Source organism: Mesoplodon densirostris, chromosome 11, assembly GCF_025265405.1.
Source record: "Mesoplodon densirostris isolate mMesDen1 chromosome 11, mMesDen1 primary haplotype, whole genome shotgun sequence".
Taxonomy (NCBI): domain Eukaryota; kingdom Metazoa; phylum Chordata; class Mammalia; order Artiodactyla; family Ziphiidae; genus Mesoplodon; species Mesoplodon densirostris.
The window spans coordinates 44,829,416-44,842,402 of NC_082671.1; the positions used below are offsets into that span (position 1 = coordinate 44,829,416).

At 41.3% G+C, this 12,987-nt stretch overlaps 1 protein-coding gene and 2 non-coding genes across 3 annotated transcripts; all 3 read left to right on the forward strand.

Annotated features, from left to right (window-relative positions):
- Positions 1 to 7,049: 7,049 nt before the first annotated feature.
- On the forward strand, positions 7,050 to 12,632 carry ATP5F1B (ATP synthase F1 subunit beta). The gene is made up of 10 exons (XM_060113404.1): positions 7,050 to 7,201; positions 7,666 to 7,848; positions 8,095 to 8,269; positions 8,814 to 8,935; positions 9,179 to 9,363; positions 9,879 to 10,037; positions 10,135 to 10,257; positions 10,959 to 11,171; positions 11,593 to 11,794; positions 12,365 to 12,632. Exons 1-10 carry the CDS (start codon positions 7,084 to 7,086, stop codon positions 12,460 to 12,462), a joined length of 1,578 nt encoding a protein of 525 aa, XP_059969387.1. The 5' UTR covers positions 7,050 to 7,083; the 3' UTR covers positions 12,463 to 12,632.
- On the forward strand, positions 7,919 to 7,993 carry LOC132499631 (small nucleolar RNA SNORD59). Its single transcript, XR_009533870.1, has one exon. It is a non-coding gene; the product is annotated as a small nucleolar RNA SNORD59 (small nucleolar RNA).
- Positions 9,021 to 9,091, forward strand: LOC132499632 (small nucleolar RNA SNORD59). Its single transcript, XR_009533871.1, has one exon. It is a non-coding gene; the product is annotated as a small nucleolar RNA SNORD59 (small nucleolar RNA).
- Positions 12,633 to 12,987: the final 355 nt, after the last annotated feature.

A 12,987-nucleotide genomic window follows, 5' to 3' on the forward strand; every position in this document is an offset into this window, starting at 1 on the left:
GGATAGAGTATTTAGATTTAGAAGGGGAAACACAACCTTTTTTCTTCCCTTGTTAAGTATATGAGTGTTCCAAATAATATTCAAGACCATTTTCTTGAAATGCCACAACTAGGAAAATCTTACTTTGTGGGGGCCGTGGGCATAATAACACTTGGCAGTCAACTCTGTCTTGTTGTGTTACAGAAGTATAACTTGGGTTCTGGTCCTGTTAAGGAAATGCAGTTTCCTCAGAGCCTTAGGTTTTTCCACATTCGGAGGTATGTTTGGACTTACGTACTTCTAAAAAATTGCTTTAAGCTTGGTCTCCTTTCTCAGGAGCATACCAAAGGTATCAGTATGCCTGATAGTGTGCTGCTTAGCTTCAGGGAAAAACTTTAAAAACCCTTCTATTTTTAGTTTTATTCTCTCAAAGAACTATATTTTTGTATGTCAGTTCTGGAAATTAAAAGATTCATTAAGGATTGGCTTAATGCCAGCCATTAGGCTATAGCATTAAGAAAGTATAGCATGATGGGTTTCTGATTTCATCCTGTTTCTTAAGATTCTTACAATCTTTAAAACCTATTTTGTGCTCAGACACTTGAATGGGATTTCATTAACCCTTATTGCTGTCAGGTACAAAGTCTTATGAATGGTGTCTGGTCCCTCTAAGTTAAAGTACTTCATGCCAGAAAGTGAGTTGACAGGCCAAAACTGAAGGAGAACTATTTATTTGGCCTTGTATCGAAAATCTAAACTGTAATTACTTTTGCTTTAAAAAGAGAGTCACTGGGGAGAGGATCATTTGCTGAGTATTTAAGTTTGAGTGAGAGACAGCATCTATTCTTACAGTTTATCTCTTTTGACATGTGGTGATAAAGATGCTATATTCAACTTCCTGAACTGTTAAATTACCTCCAAGGAAGAGGGGAAGGGTGATTAGTTGTTACAAGTAGCATGGTTTTATTTACCCATTCAGTTTTGTGCAAGTTTTCATTTTTTCTATTTAGCAAGAATTCTTCTGACAAGAAATGAGTGATAATGAACTTCATTTGTATTCTGACATCAAATGCTCTTCTGCATGGCTCACCCAGCATTATACCAACCTTGAGAACATAAAGGCTGGGAAAGAGTGGGGAGGCAGGTACCTTGTCTAAGGCCTACTCTAACTCCTAAATTATTTATTTTATCCTGGTAGGCTTGTAAGGGCTGTGGACTTAATTGAAACATTAACCGCACTTGATTATTAGTTGGTAGTTTCCTCTACTAGGAGAGTGAAAGATGTATAACTAAATCTCCAGCCTGATGACAGTGTTGAACACTCAGTACATACGTTACTACATTTTGCATGGGTAATGTTTTGCAGGTGGGCCTGGACATAAGGAAACAAGTTAGTGCAGTAATTCAAATGGTAAAATGTAAAAGGGTAAATTTAGGCTCTGGCATTGAGAATTGGAGAGAGGTTCCAGAGATATGTCAAATAGGATTTGGTGATAACTTGTATATATACTGCGTGTCATGCTTTGCTCTGAACACAATGTTTTCTAAACTGGAAGCCAAATATTAGCTTACAAGTTATAGTGTCAGCCTGCATAACTTCATTGTTTATGTGAAGAACCTATCCAGAACTCTAGCTTACATTTCTTAGCCTCAAATCCAGTGACCTTGACTTCCATACTCTCCTTAGCACCCCATTCCTGTGGCTGTATCTCATCACAAGTTTAGGGGTGATAGCTGTAAAGCTGCTTCCAATACAGTTAACACCCTCCATGAGGAGTATACCTCCCTCCCTCAACCATTGGTTTTTTTTTTTGTTCTCACAACTAATTAGCCTCATAGCTCTAGTTTTTTCCAGAGAACTAGACCTTGGTGTTTCTCAGACAATCAAAATCATGGAACTATGGATTCATCAGTCCCAACCCTCAGGCTTTCATATAGTAGGTGATGTGGGGCCCAGGAATTTGCAATTTAACTGATACTTGACAACGATTGAAGTGTGATCCCGGCTACCAGCATGAGTCTCCCCTAGGAACCTGTTAGATACATAAATTTCGGGCACCCGCACAGACCTCCTAAATCAGAACTGAGACAGTGGAGTCCAGTGATCTGCCGTAAGCCCTCTAGGTGATTCTGATGTGTGCTGAAGTTTGACATCATCTCTTTCAGATCTAAAAGATTCTGAATTAGTCCTGCTGCGGTATCAGCTCCATCCAGTGTGACTTTTTGTGATGCAATGTTCTGTATCTCTCCATTGACTGATAAAGTAGCTGCCAGCCGCATAGAGCTGTTAGGGATCTGGAATGTGGCTAGTGTGACTGAAAACTGAATATTTAATTTTATACTAAATTTAATCCCGTATAGCTAGTGATTACCGTAGATAAAGCAGAGCTAGGTGATTCTGATGCTGGTGGTTCCTGGCCCACTCACTGAAAAAAAATTTCAAATTCTTATTGATAGGGGGAAATCCTCCAAGAACGATACAGAATGTAAAAGCTACAAAGGAAAGTTAAAAAAAAAAAAATCTAACATTAAAAGTAACATGGGGGGCTTCCCTGGTGGCGCAGTGGTTGAGAGTCCGCCTGCCGATGCAGGGGACACGGGTTCGTGCCCCGATCCCGGAAGATCCCACATGCCGCGGAGCGGCTGGGCCCGCGAGCCATGGCCGCGGAGCCTGTGTGTTCGGAGCCTGTGCTCCGCAACGGGAGAGGCCACAGCAGTGAGAGGCCCGCGTACAGCAAAAAAAAATTTAAAAAAAAAAAAAAAAAAAAAAAGTAACATGGGTCAGGAGTTCCCCTGGCTGTCCAAGTGGTTAGGACTCCGCATGCTCACTGCTTAGGGCCCAGGTTCAATCCCTGGTCGGGGAACTAAGATCCCATAAGCCGCATGGTGTGGCCAAAAAAAAAAAAAAAAAAATCAAAAGATAACTTAGGTTAAAAGGTAAGTGACACACTTGAATAAAATATTTACAACATTGAACAAAGCATTTGAAGAGCACTAATCATGACAAGCCAATAGAAAAGAATGGGCATAAGGTAGAGATAGGTAATTCACTGGAGAAATAAAAATGACCAATAAAGTATTGTCTTAGAAATTAGGGAAATGCAACTTCAGTCAACGAAGTAATTTCATACATTTAGTATTAGGCACATTTTTTTAAAAAGTTGGCAAGGATTCTGGGAACCTGGTAAATTAGCATAATGTTTTAGAAGGCATTTGGCAGAATCTCATTTAAATGAACATAATTTTAGGAAATTCCCTGGCAGTCCTGTGGTTAGGATTCTGAACTCTCACTGCATAGGTACCGGGTTGGATCCCTGGTTGAAGAACTAAATCGCACATCCCACAAGACTTGTGGCACGGCCCAAAAATAAATAAAAATTAAACGAACATAATTTTATGCCAACATTTTATTTCTAGGAATCTAAAGGTAGTAGTAGATGGTGTACTCAAATATTTACAACATACCCTTTTTTTCATTCAGTACTGCATGTAATAGCCATTTGAAACAATCCAAATAACCATTAATGGAGTAAATAAGTTACTATATATTTTTATGGCATGAGGTGTAGCTGCAGTCAATAAAGTGAAATGTACTGACACAGAAAGTTCTCCAAAACATAAAGATCAGAAAACTTAAGTTTTCTGTAGTGTGCTTCCACTGAAGTTTTTAAAAATTGGGAATGCACATGTTTTATGTACATGGAATGGATAGAAAGTAATGGATATATGCAAAACGTTTTTAGTGGTTATTTCTGGGAATGAGATATGGGTTGTGGTGAAAGGATTTATTCTAATCCTGTATACTTAGAATTTGTTCATGTATTACTTGTGTTAAAAAAAAAACACCAAAATTGTGGTTTGACAAAAGAACATTGAAATTTTGAGGTAGAACTTGAGTAGGATACTTACATGAAATGTCAGTGTTAAACTAGTTGGAATTGAAGAGATTAAAGGACTCTGAAGCTAGGGTATTGATTGGATTATTTTCCTGGAATTTGAAATCACCCAAGATGATTGTCAAGAAATACGGTAGAGACAAAGACATTTTACTATTTCCCAGAGTACTGAAAGAATGTGTGACATGACCATTATGGATGGCAGTAAAATAAAGAGTTGGTAGGGAATTCCCTGGCGGTCCAGTGGTTAGGACTCTGTGCTTTCACTGCCGAGGGTTCAATCCCTGGTCAGAGAACTACGATCCTATAAGCCAAGTGGCGCAGCCAAAAAGAGTTGGTGGAAAATGCAATCTTCACCTTAAGATAAAATTCATAAGGTTTTCAGTCATGAATTGTGGGGTCAGTCATTTGGAATTAACTTCAGGTAAGAAACCAGATTAGGTCTTTGTGGTCTGTTGTCCCATGGAAAGTAACTTGTATTTTACATGAAATACTATCTGGGAATCAAGAAATACGAAGTAGGACCAAAACATGTCAGAACTCTAAAATAGGTGACATTATTTGTTCAGAAATACTGTTAAGGCCTATCTCAACCCAAGCTAATCAAGTTTATTTACGTTTATTTTAGACAGTATTACTTATAAATTTAGCAGGTTATCTGATTTCAGAAGAGGATTTGAGGTTGCTGGGGCCAAACATTGACAGCAAAGAAGTTAGAAAAATCAAAAATTTACAAAGTTGAGCATAGTGGAGAAATATGCCTCGGTAACATTGAAAGCATTTAGCATTGCATTTTGATATAAAGATTTAATGATAACCCAGCTGCCCAAAGAACAGTTAAATTTCCTGATAATATGCTAAAAAGCAAATGTGTGAATAACATTTCAAAAAGTGATGAGCCTCAGTTAACCTGGAAATTTAGGTCGAAATCTTCACTTTGAAACTTCGATTAAGTGTCAGTTTAAATGTTTGACGGTTAATAAAATTTTGGCCACGACCAAAATTGGTGATACAAAACCAAAGGATCTTAACACTATGTCAATAGTAAGTAAAAATACTAGCCAACACAAATACAGTGCTAACTATGTGCCAGACGCCAGACATTGTTCTAAATGCTTCTTTTCACATTTTAATCTACTTAATTTTTGAGACGCCCCTATGAGATTATCTAATAATGAGGAAGGTGATATACAGAGATTTTAAACTTAGTGACAATATAGTAAGCGGCAAAAACAAGATTTTAAACCCAGTCTGGGACTTCCCTGGTGGTCCAGTGGCTAAGGCTCTGTGATCCCAATGCAGGGGGCCTGGGTTTGATCCCTGGTCAGGGAACTAGACCCCACGTGCCACAACTAAGTGCTCACATGCTGTAAATCCCACATTCTGCAACCAAAAAACTCCCGCGTGCTGCAATTAAGGCCCAGCACAGCGAAATAAATATTTTTAAAATTTAATAAACAATATGGCTCCAGTAGCAATACTCTTAATTATCTTATCTATAGAAACTTCAACTCTAATAGTTGAGGGAGGCAAGTGAAATATATAGGTCCCTATTAACTGGGATGATGCCCAGCATAATGGGAAGAACACAAATTGCAAAAAAAAATGTATATCCTGCATCCATTGAAATTACCTTTGACCCTACATCACCGTGGAATGAATTCCTAGTTGCCAAACCCAGTTCTTTACAGCCCTTATTTTATAGAATGGTTATGTGATTTATACTATTGACCACTTTCTCTTTAACATTCTCTATTTTTGATTTTTACACTATGTTCTTTGGTCTTTTCCTTATTCCTCTGCTGCTTCCTTACATAGTTTATTTTTTTCTACCTGCCCCATACATGTTGCTGTTTTCTTGGGTTCTTTCCCTCTTACTAGGCAAGATTACCAAAGACACTTCAAATTTAACATTCTCTTCTATTCCTGCTTTCTCCTTTAAATTCTTTGATAGTTCTTGCTACCAAACAGGAAACTTTCACTATCACGCAGAAAAATGAGAACTAATGTGTGCTCGTCGGAAAAAGTCTGGGGAACTAGCTTCATGCTGAACTACTCCATTTAGCCATGTTTGTTCTAATAGGTTAAGGGTCTCCCCCACCCTGCCCCCAAATACCTTGAATAAAGTCAATACTACAGAAAAGGATGTCCTGTTTATTTTACCATTTTTCATGCTCAAGGACCACACACCTACCACTGCCCAGCCTCCGCTCCCAACCAAAACCCTGAGAACTGGTTCCGGCTTCTCTCTATACTCATCTCTTTACTATCCTCTCTTTTTTTTCCCCTTCCTCACCTCTAACCTTCCTCACCTGCAGTTCCACAAAAGGAACGTGCTGTTTAATGCAAATGTGTGCTTGGAATATTCTTCCTTCCTACTTTACCCTAGGAATTCTACTGATGTTTTGCGACCAGTCTATCAGCCTCCTCCACTTAGAGACAATTCCTCCTACATTTCTAGATGACCCAAATTTATCCCCTCCTTCTTCCTCCATACATTTTACCCTATACTAACCAGGACCCATCACATTTGATTGCATTTTTTACTCATCTGTCTTTCCTTAAAAGTGAGGTCCTAAGTCTTATTTATCTTTGCCTCCTCAATGCCTAGCACACATTTGTTAAACGACTGGTTACATGAGTTTCTTTGTAGCTTTAGTTCTGTCTGGATTCCTGACCTGAATTATCTGAAAGCTTCCAATCTCGCTAATGAGAAAGAAAAACCGTTTGACTCTAGAGAAGGATCCTGACTTAGCCAAGGTCAGCCAGTGGTGCTTCACGACACTACCACTTCCCTAACCCCGCCCTTGAGACTGTCACCTAGCTCAAGGTCCTGTCTAAGGAGAGAGCTCAAGGACAGCCAGATACAGCCTAAGTGCTTCCCCACAGGAACTCGGTCCCTTTCCTAAACGCAGTTCCGCCAAGTACTCTCTCCAATTGACATCCCTGTTGTCCAATTATGTTTCGAGGCTCTGAGGGTTGCACCTAACCAGACAGTGTCCAATAAAAAAAAGCAATTCAGATTAGCACCAATTTTGACCAATGGTTGAGAAGATGAGAGGTAATTAGCCTATAGGAGCAGTGCTGAGAGTGATGAGCAACAAGATCATCCAGTGGCCATGCCCACTGTAGAGTAGGCCTCGCCCCCCAACTGTGGGGAGTTGGAGGCCAGACTGCTGCAGCGCTCAGTCGCCACCCGGGCTCCGCCATGTTGGGACTCGTGGGTCGTGTGGCAGCCTCTGGGGCCTTGCGGGGACTCAGCCCTTCAGCGCCGCTACCTCAAGTCCAGCTCTTACTGCGGGCCGCTCCGGCAGCGCTGCAGCCTGGTAAGTGCCTTGCTCTAGGGGCTGGGTTCGTTTCTGCCGTCCCATGACCTTGAGCCTGGGGCCGATAGTCGCTTGGGCCTAAGGGATCTGTGGTGCTAGAAGGACGCCAGGGCCAGCGCCGTGCCCTCTAACGGCGGGAAAACAAGAACAGGACCGATCTAATTCCGTCTCATTTTGGAAGAGGGGCGCTGTGTGACGGAAAATTGCAGGCAGGTGCATTGACCTTCCCGTAGAATGGGGGCACCGAGCTCTCGAATAATGGGGTTTTGTGCAGGAGGATGGGAAGATGGTGCAGGCTCTTTCTCCGCTTCCAGTGCGGCCCTCCCTCTGGACCCGCCTTCCGTGCAAGCGGAAGGAGGTCGGGCCTGGGCTGTATTCACCAGTGCTTGTGAGTTAAGTCGGGGTTTCCGTTGACCTTTAACTGTCCTAACCCCAGCTTCTTCCATATCTTTTTTGTCTGTTAGCCAGAGACTATGCCGCTCAAACATCTCCGTCGCCAAAGGCAGGCGCCGCCACTGGGCGCATCGTGGCAGTCATTGGTGCAGTGGTGGACGTCCAATTTGATGAGGGACTGCCACCCATCCTAAATGCCCTGGAAGTGCAAGGCAGGGAGACCAGGCTGGTTTTGGAGGTGGCCCAGCATTTGGGTAAGTAGAATTTGTTAGGAATAGTAAAGATCTTGTTTGACTGAAGTATCCCCCAAAACTAAGCTGTCTTCCTTCTATGATGATTTTATCAAAATGACTTTCGTTCTTCTGAGTTTGCTGAAGCCACATTTACATACTGAGAAGGAGTCTTGGTTGACTTAGGTGTTCAATGCCAGTTACACTTCATTAAATATCATGAAGCCATGAAGTTTGTCCTGTATAACCCTGCAATGCCTTATCTGACAGGTGAGAGCACAGTAAGGACCATTGCCATGGATGGTACAGAAGGCTTGGTTAGAGGCCAGAAAGTCCTGGATTCTGGTGCACCAATCAAAATTCCTGTTGGCCCTGAGACCTTGGGTAGAATCATGAACGTCATTGGAGAACCTATTGATGAGAGAGGTCCCATAAAAACCAAACAGTAAGTATCCCCCTCTTGTTGCATCTACACAGAAAGGAACTGTTTTTCCTAGCAGTTTTATATATTAAGGTGACAGCCTCTACTATAGCAGAATTTTCTTGCAGAGCATACTTAAAATGTCGATATATTCATTTATTAAAACCACACAATGCAGCTTCTTCTGAAGAAAATTAATGATGCAGAAGTTCTGATGGTAAAAAAAAGAGAGAAAAAATCAAACTGCTACTTAGGGCTCAAGTTGATTATTTCAGTTCATTTTAATACCAGTGGCCTTTGTATTTCATGTTGGTATGTGAAGAAGTGCTATTAAGTTAGGGCTTTGTAAAAGGAAAACCTTATGACAGTTAAAGTTGTCAGGGGATGGGATTATTGCTTCCTGAGGTGATGAAATCCCCTTTATTGCAGACTATTTGGGCTTGATGGTGGGTGACAGTTTTGTCTAGAGTGTTACATAAGAGATGAGATTATGAGTAAAGGGTTAGGCTTGAGAATTGAGAGGAACTGTTTAATAAGATGAATAGACACTGATCTTCTACCTTTACAGATTTGCTGCTATTCATGCTGAGGCTCCTGAATTCGTGGAGATGAGTGTTGAGCAGGAAATTCTGGTTACTGGTATCAAGGTTGTGGATCTGCTGGCTCCCTATGCCAAGGGTGGCAAAATTGGTATGTTAGTGGTGGGCAGATATTTTCTAAACCTAATGTGTGGGGGAAAATCCTACCGTGTTATGAGTGGGTACTGAGATCTATCCCTCACTGATGAGTAGCTTCTGACTTTTGTTCTTCTGAGTTTGCTGATGCCAGATGCCATTTCTGAGAAGGGAAAAGATGGAAAGAAACAAAAATTTTTTTTGAAGTTTGCTTATTTGGAAACAGAACTCTTATTCTTTTTTTCTCAACCTCTCCTAGGGCTCTTTGGTGGTGCTGGAGTTGGCAAGACAGTACTGATCATGGAGTTAATCAACAACGTTGCCAAAGCCCATGGTGGTTACTCTGTGTTTGCTGGTGTTGGTGAGAGGACTCGTGAGGGCAATGACTTATACCATGAAATGATTGAGTCTGGTGTTATCAACTTAAAAGATGCCACCTCCAAGGTGAGCACTGAGCTGATTGATGTCCACAAATTAGTGCCAGGAAACTGCTGCAGTTGACTGCATTGCTAGGTGAAACCATGTTCTGTATTTCCATTTTATTGTCCCAGGACCTACAAACGAAATTTGTCAATGTTTTTCCCCCAGCTTCTAATACACTAATGTATATTTTGTTTTTTTCTTTGATATTTCTAGTCTTTGTTTTTGGTACATAGACCCATCATTTGAAAGCTAACTTTGGGGGGAGTTGAAGGTGGTTCTTATATCTCAGATTACCCTATTTTGTGCCTTTCACTTATTTATAATTTATTTCCTTCCTACTGTAAGAATATTGCCTCAGTAATTATAAGAAATTACCTTTCATGTTGTTTTGAACTACATCTCTAAAAGGGAAAATTGTGAACAAAAACATAGACATCTGAGGAAGGTTCTTCGGTAGTTTCTCTGATTTGGGGACCTTGGGTATATGGCTTTCCCACTCCTCTGCCACAATTTCTGAATTTGTATAATTACTGCAGGTAGCGCTGGTGTACGGTCAAATGAATGAACCGCCTGGTGCTCGGGCCCGGGTAGCTCTGACTGGACTGACTGTAGCTGAATACTTCAGAGACCAAGAAGGTCAAGATGTATTACTGTTTATTGATAACATCTTTCGATTCACCCAGGCTGGCTCAGAGGTAAGAGAGAAAGCTTGAGAGAACTGGTTCATTTGACCTTTCTGTGGAATGATGCAGATAAGGCCAAAGTTGTTTTTTTTTTTTTTTTTTTTTAAAGGTGTCTGCTTTATTGGGCAGAATCCCTTCTGCTGTGGGTTATCAGCCTACCCTGGCCACTGACATGGGTACCATGCAGGAAAGAATCACTACCACCAAAAAGGGATCTATCACCTCTGTACAGGTGAGAACAGTTAAATGGATGAAGGTCTAATTTGTATAAAGGCATGTACAGAAAGGTACAAAATCTAGTTACTTATGTCTCAAAAGGCTTTTAAGTAGGTACCTGAGCTCCCTGAAATAATGTGTAAAATTCTGCGTGTGCATGTTAAAGACCCTAAAAGATTAAGAGACCACTCATCTAAACTAATTGGAGGTGTACATGTAAATGTAGATCACAAAGTAGTGGTTTCCATCCTGAAGGGGAGTTTGAAGCTGCATGGAAACTGAGCGTTAAATATGGACTACACTAACTACTACAAATTTTCAAATGTATGTAGATGGTATATAGTAAAAATTATCTAGAAATTTATCTAAATTTTATTAACTTTCATGGTTCATTTTCCTGATGAACTAGTATAATAGTGCAAGGGGTTTTGTTTTTGTTTTTTACTGTTAAAGTGGGTATCACTACAATAGAGTTAAAAAGTAGGATGAAGAACAAAAGGAATAACAATGAAAATTCTTTCATCACGTCTTGGAGGGACTAGATAATCTATAAGCTTACTCAGCCACTATTAGGGGTGGTAAGAATCCACATTTTTTGAGGTGGACTCTTGAATGCTGAGAAGATAAGAGTGACATAATGAGGAGAGGTCAGAAAAGGGGACGGCTTAAGTAGAATTACTTGGCTTCCTGCTGCTCTTCATGGGTTCTTGACTTTAGGCTATCTACGTGCCTGCTGATGACTTGACTGACCCTGCCCCTGCCACTACCTTTGCCCATTTGGATGCTACCACTGTGCTGTCCCGTGCTATTGCTGAGCTGGGCATCTATCCAGCTGTGGATCCTCTGGACTCCACCTCTCGCATCATGGATCCCAACATTGTTGGCAATGAGCATTATGATGTTGCCCGTGGGGTACAAAAGATCCTACAGGTGAGTACTGCAGGTGAGATCAGTGGCCATAAAGTCGTAGAGGGAATTTGGGGACTGTATTAGGACCGTATCTCTCCTGGTGATTTGTGATTTGCTTTAGAGCAAGGAAAGATGAGACCAGCAGTTCCTAGTGAGTGTTAATGAGGTCTCTTGAGTTTCCAGGTACTCCATGTTTGGAATCCAATATTTTCTAACACCACCTAATAGACTCGGAGTAGGGGAAACAAGACACTGATCTTAGCTGAGGGCCCTCATGACCCCCAAGTAACTAATTTGTTTCAGTTAAGAAGTGCAGTAGAGTGCTAAAATGCTGTATACAGAGCTCATTGTGAATATAAAGTTGTGTTAATCCTTAGGTTTTTGTCCAAATTAGAGGAATGTAAATGTTTACTAGGCCTCTCTTAATCTTGTTTTCTCATAGGACTACAAATCCCTTCAGGACATCATTGCCATCCTGGGTATGGATGAACTTTCTGAGGAAGACAAACTAACTGTGTCCCGTGCACGGAAGATACAGCGTTTCTTGTCTCAGCCATTCCAGGTGGCTGAGGTCTTTACCGGTCATATGGGGAAGCTGGTACCCCTGAAGGAGACCATCAAAGGATTCCAGCAGATTTTGGCAGGTGAGATTTCAAGTATAAGGCTGAACATAAAATGGCAAAGAAACTGAAATCCCTTGAATGCTTGCTGTGCTGTGTTCCCATTCCAGGAACCATCAAGCAATATATAAATATATTGTGCCTAATTTTTATATAAAAGTAAGTTATTTCCCATCAGTTTTCTTTGGAAATACTCAATGTCTGAGAGTAAGACTTAGACTTACCGAGTGCTTTCATGCTAGCTACTCTTCTAAGTGAATTACAGCACCCTTATAAGGAAGGCATTATTACCCTGTTTTACAAATTAGAAAACTTGAAGCATGGAAAGTTTAAAATAACCAGTCCCAATATCATACAGCCAAAGTAGCAAGAATTTGAACCCGAGTTATATGACTATGGACCATTTGTTCTTAAGCTGTACTGTAGCATCATGTCTTGTAAATTGGATTTGTGAGGGAAGTTTAAGAAAAGATACCTAAGATGACACGATTTCATCACATTCTGACTGGTGGCCTCAAGTGGTGAGGTATGTACCCACTGCAGAAAGTTGATAATATCCTTCACTTCTCACCAGTTGGATTTTTTTCCATGTAGGTGAATATGACCATCTCCCAGAACAGGCCTTCTATATGGTGGGACCCATTGAAGAAGCTGTGGCAAAAGCTGATAAGCTGGCTGAAGAGCACTCGTGAGAGGGTCTTTTTGGCAAACTAAGCACTCATCCTCCGTGCTGTCCCTCTCCTTGCTCCTAATCCAGAAATTGCAGTTTTCTCTGTAGGCCACATTCCTGAGAGCCTTGATTGAAGACCTTGTGTTCTGTCTGAAGAGTATTTAAGGTTTCCAATAAAAAGTACATCCCTGAGCATCTGTCTGTTTTTCTTGGTCTTGACAACACAGCCAACACTGCTGGTTTTTTTTTTTTTTTTTTTTTTTTTTCTTTTTGTGGTATGCGGGCCTCTCACTGTTGTGGTCTCTCCCGTTGCGGAGCACAGGCTCCGGACGCGCAGGCCCAGTGGCCATGGCCCACGGGCCCAGCCGCTCCGCGGCATATGGGATCCTCCCAGACCGGGGCACGAACCCGTATCCCCTGCATCGGCAGGCGGACTCTCAACCACTGCGCCACCAGGGAGGCCCAACACTGCTGTTTTTAATAGTAATTTTAGAATAGCCACACACAAGAAACAGCACAGAGTAGGCCATATATATTTGAAATGGGG

Coding starts and splice junctions, on each gene's coding strand:
- ATP5F1B (XM_060113404.1), top strand. CDS start 7,084: ATGTTGGGACTCGTGGGTCGTGTGGCAGCCTCTGGGGCCTTGCGGGGA. Junction 7,849..8,094: donor GGAGGTGGCCCAGCATTTGG/GTAAGTAGAATT, acceptor CTTATCTGACAG/GTGAGAGCACAGTAAGGACC. Junction 8,936..9,178: donor TGCCAAGGGTGGCAAAATTG/GTATGTTAGTGG, acceptor AACCTCTCCTAG/GGCTCTTTGGTGGTGCTGGA.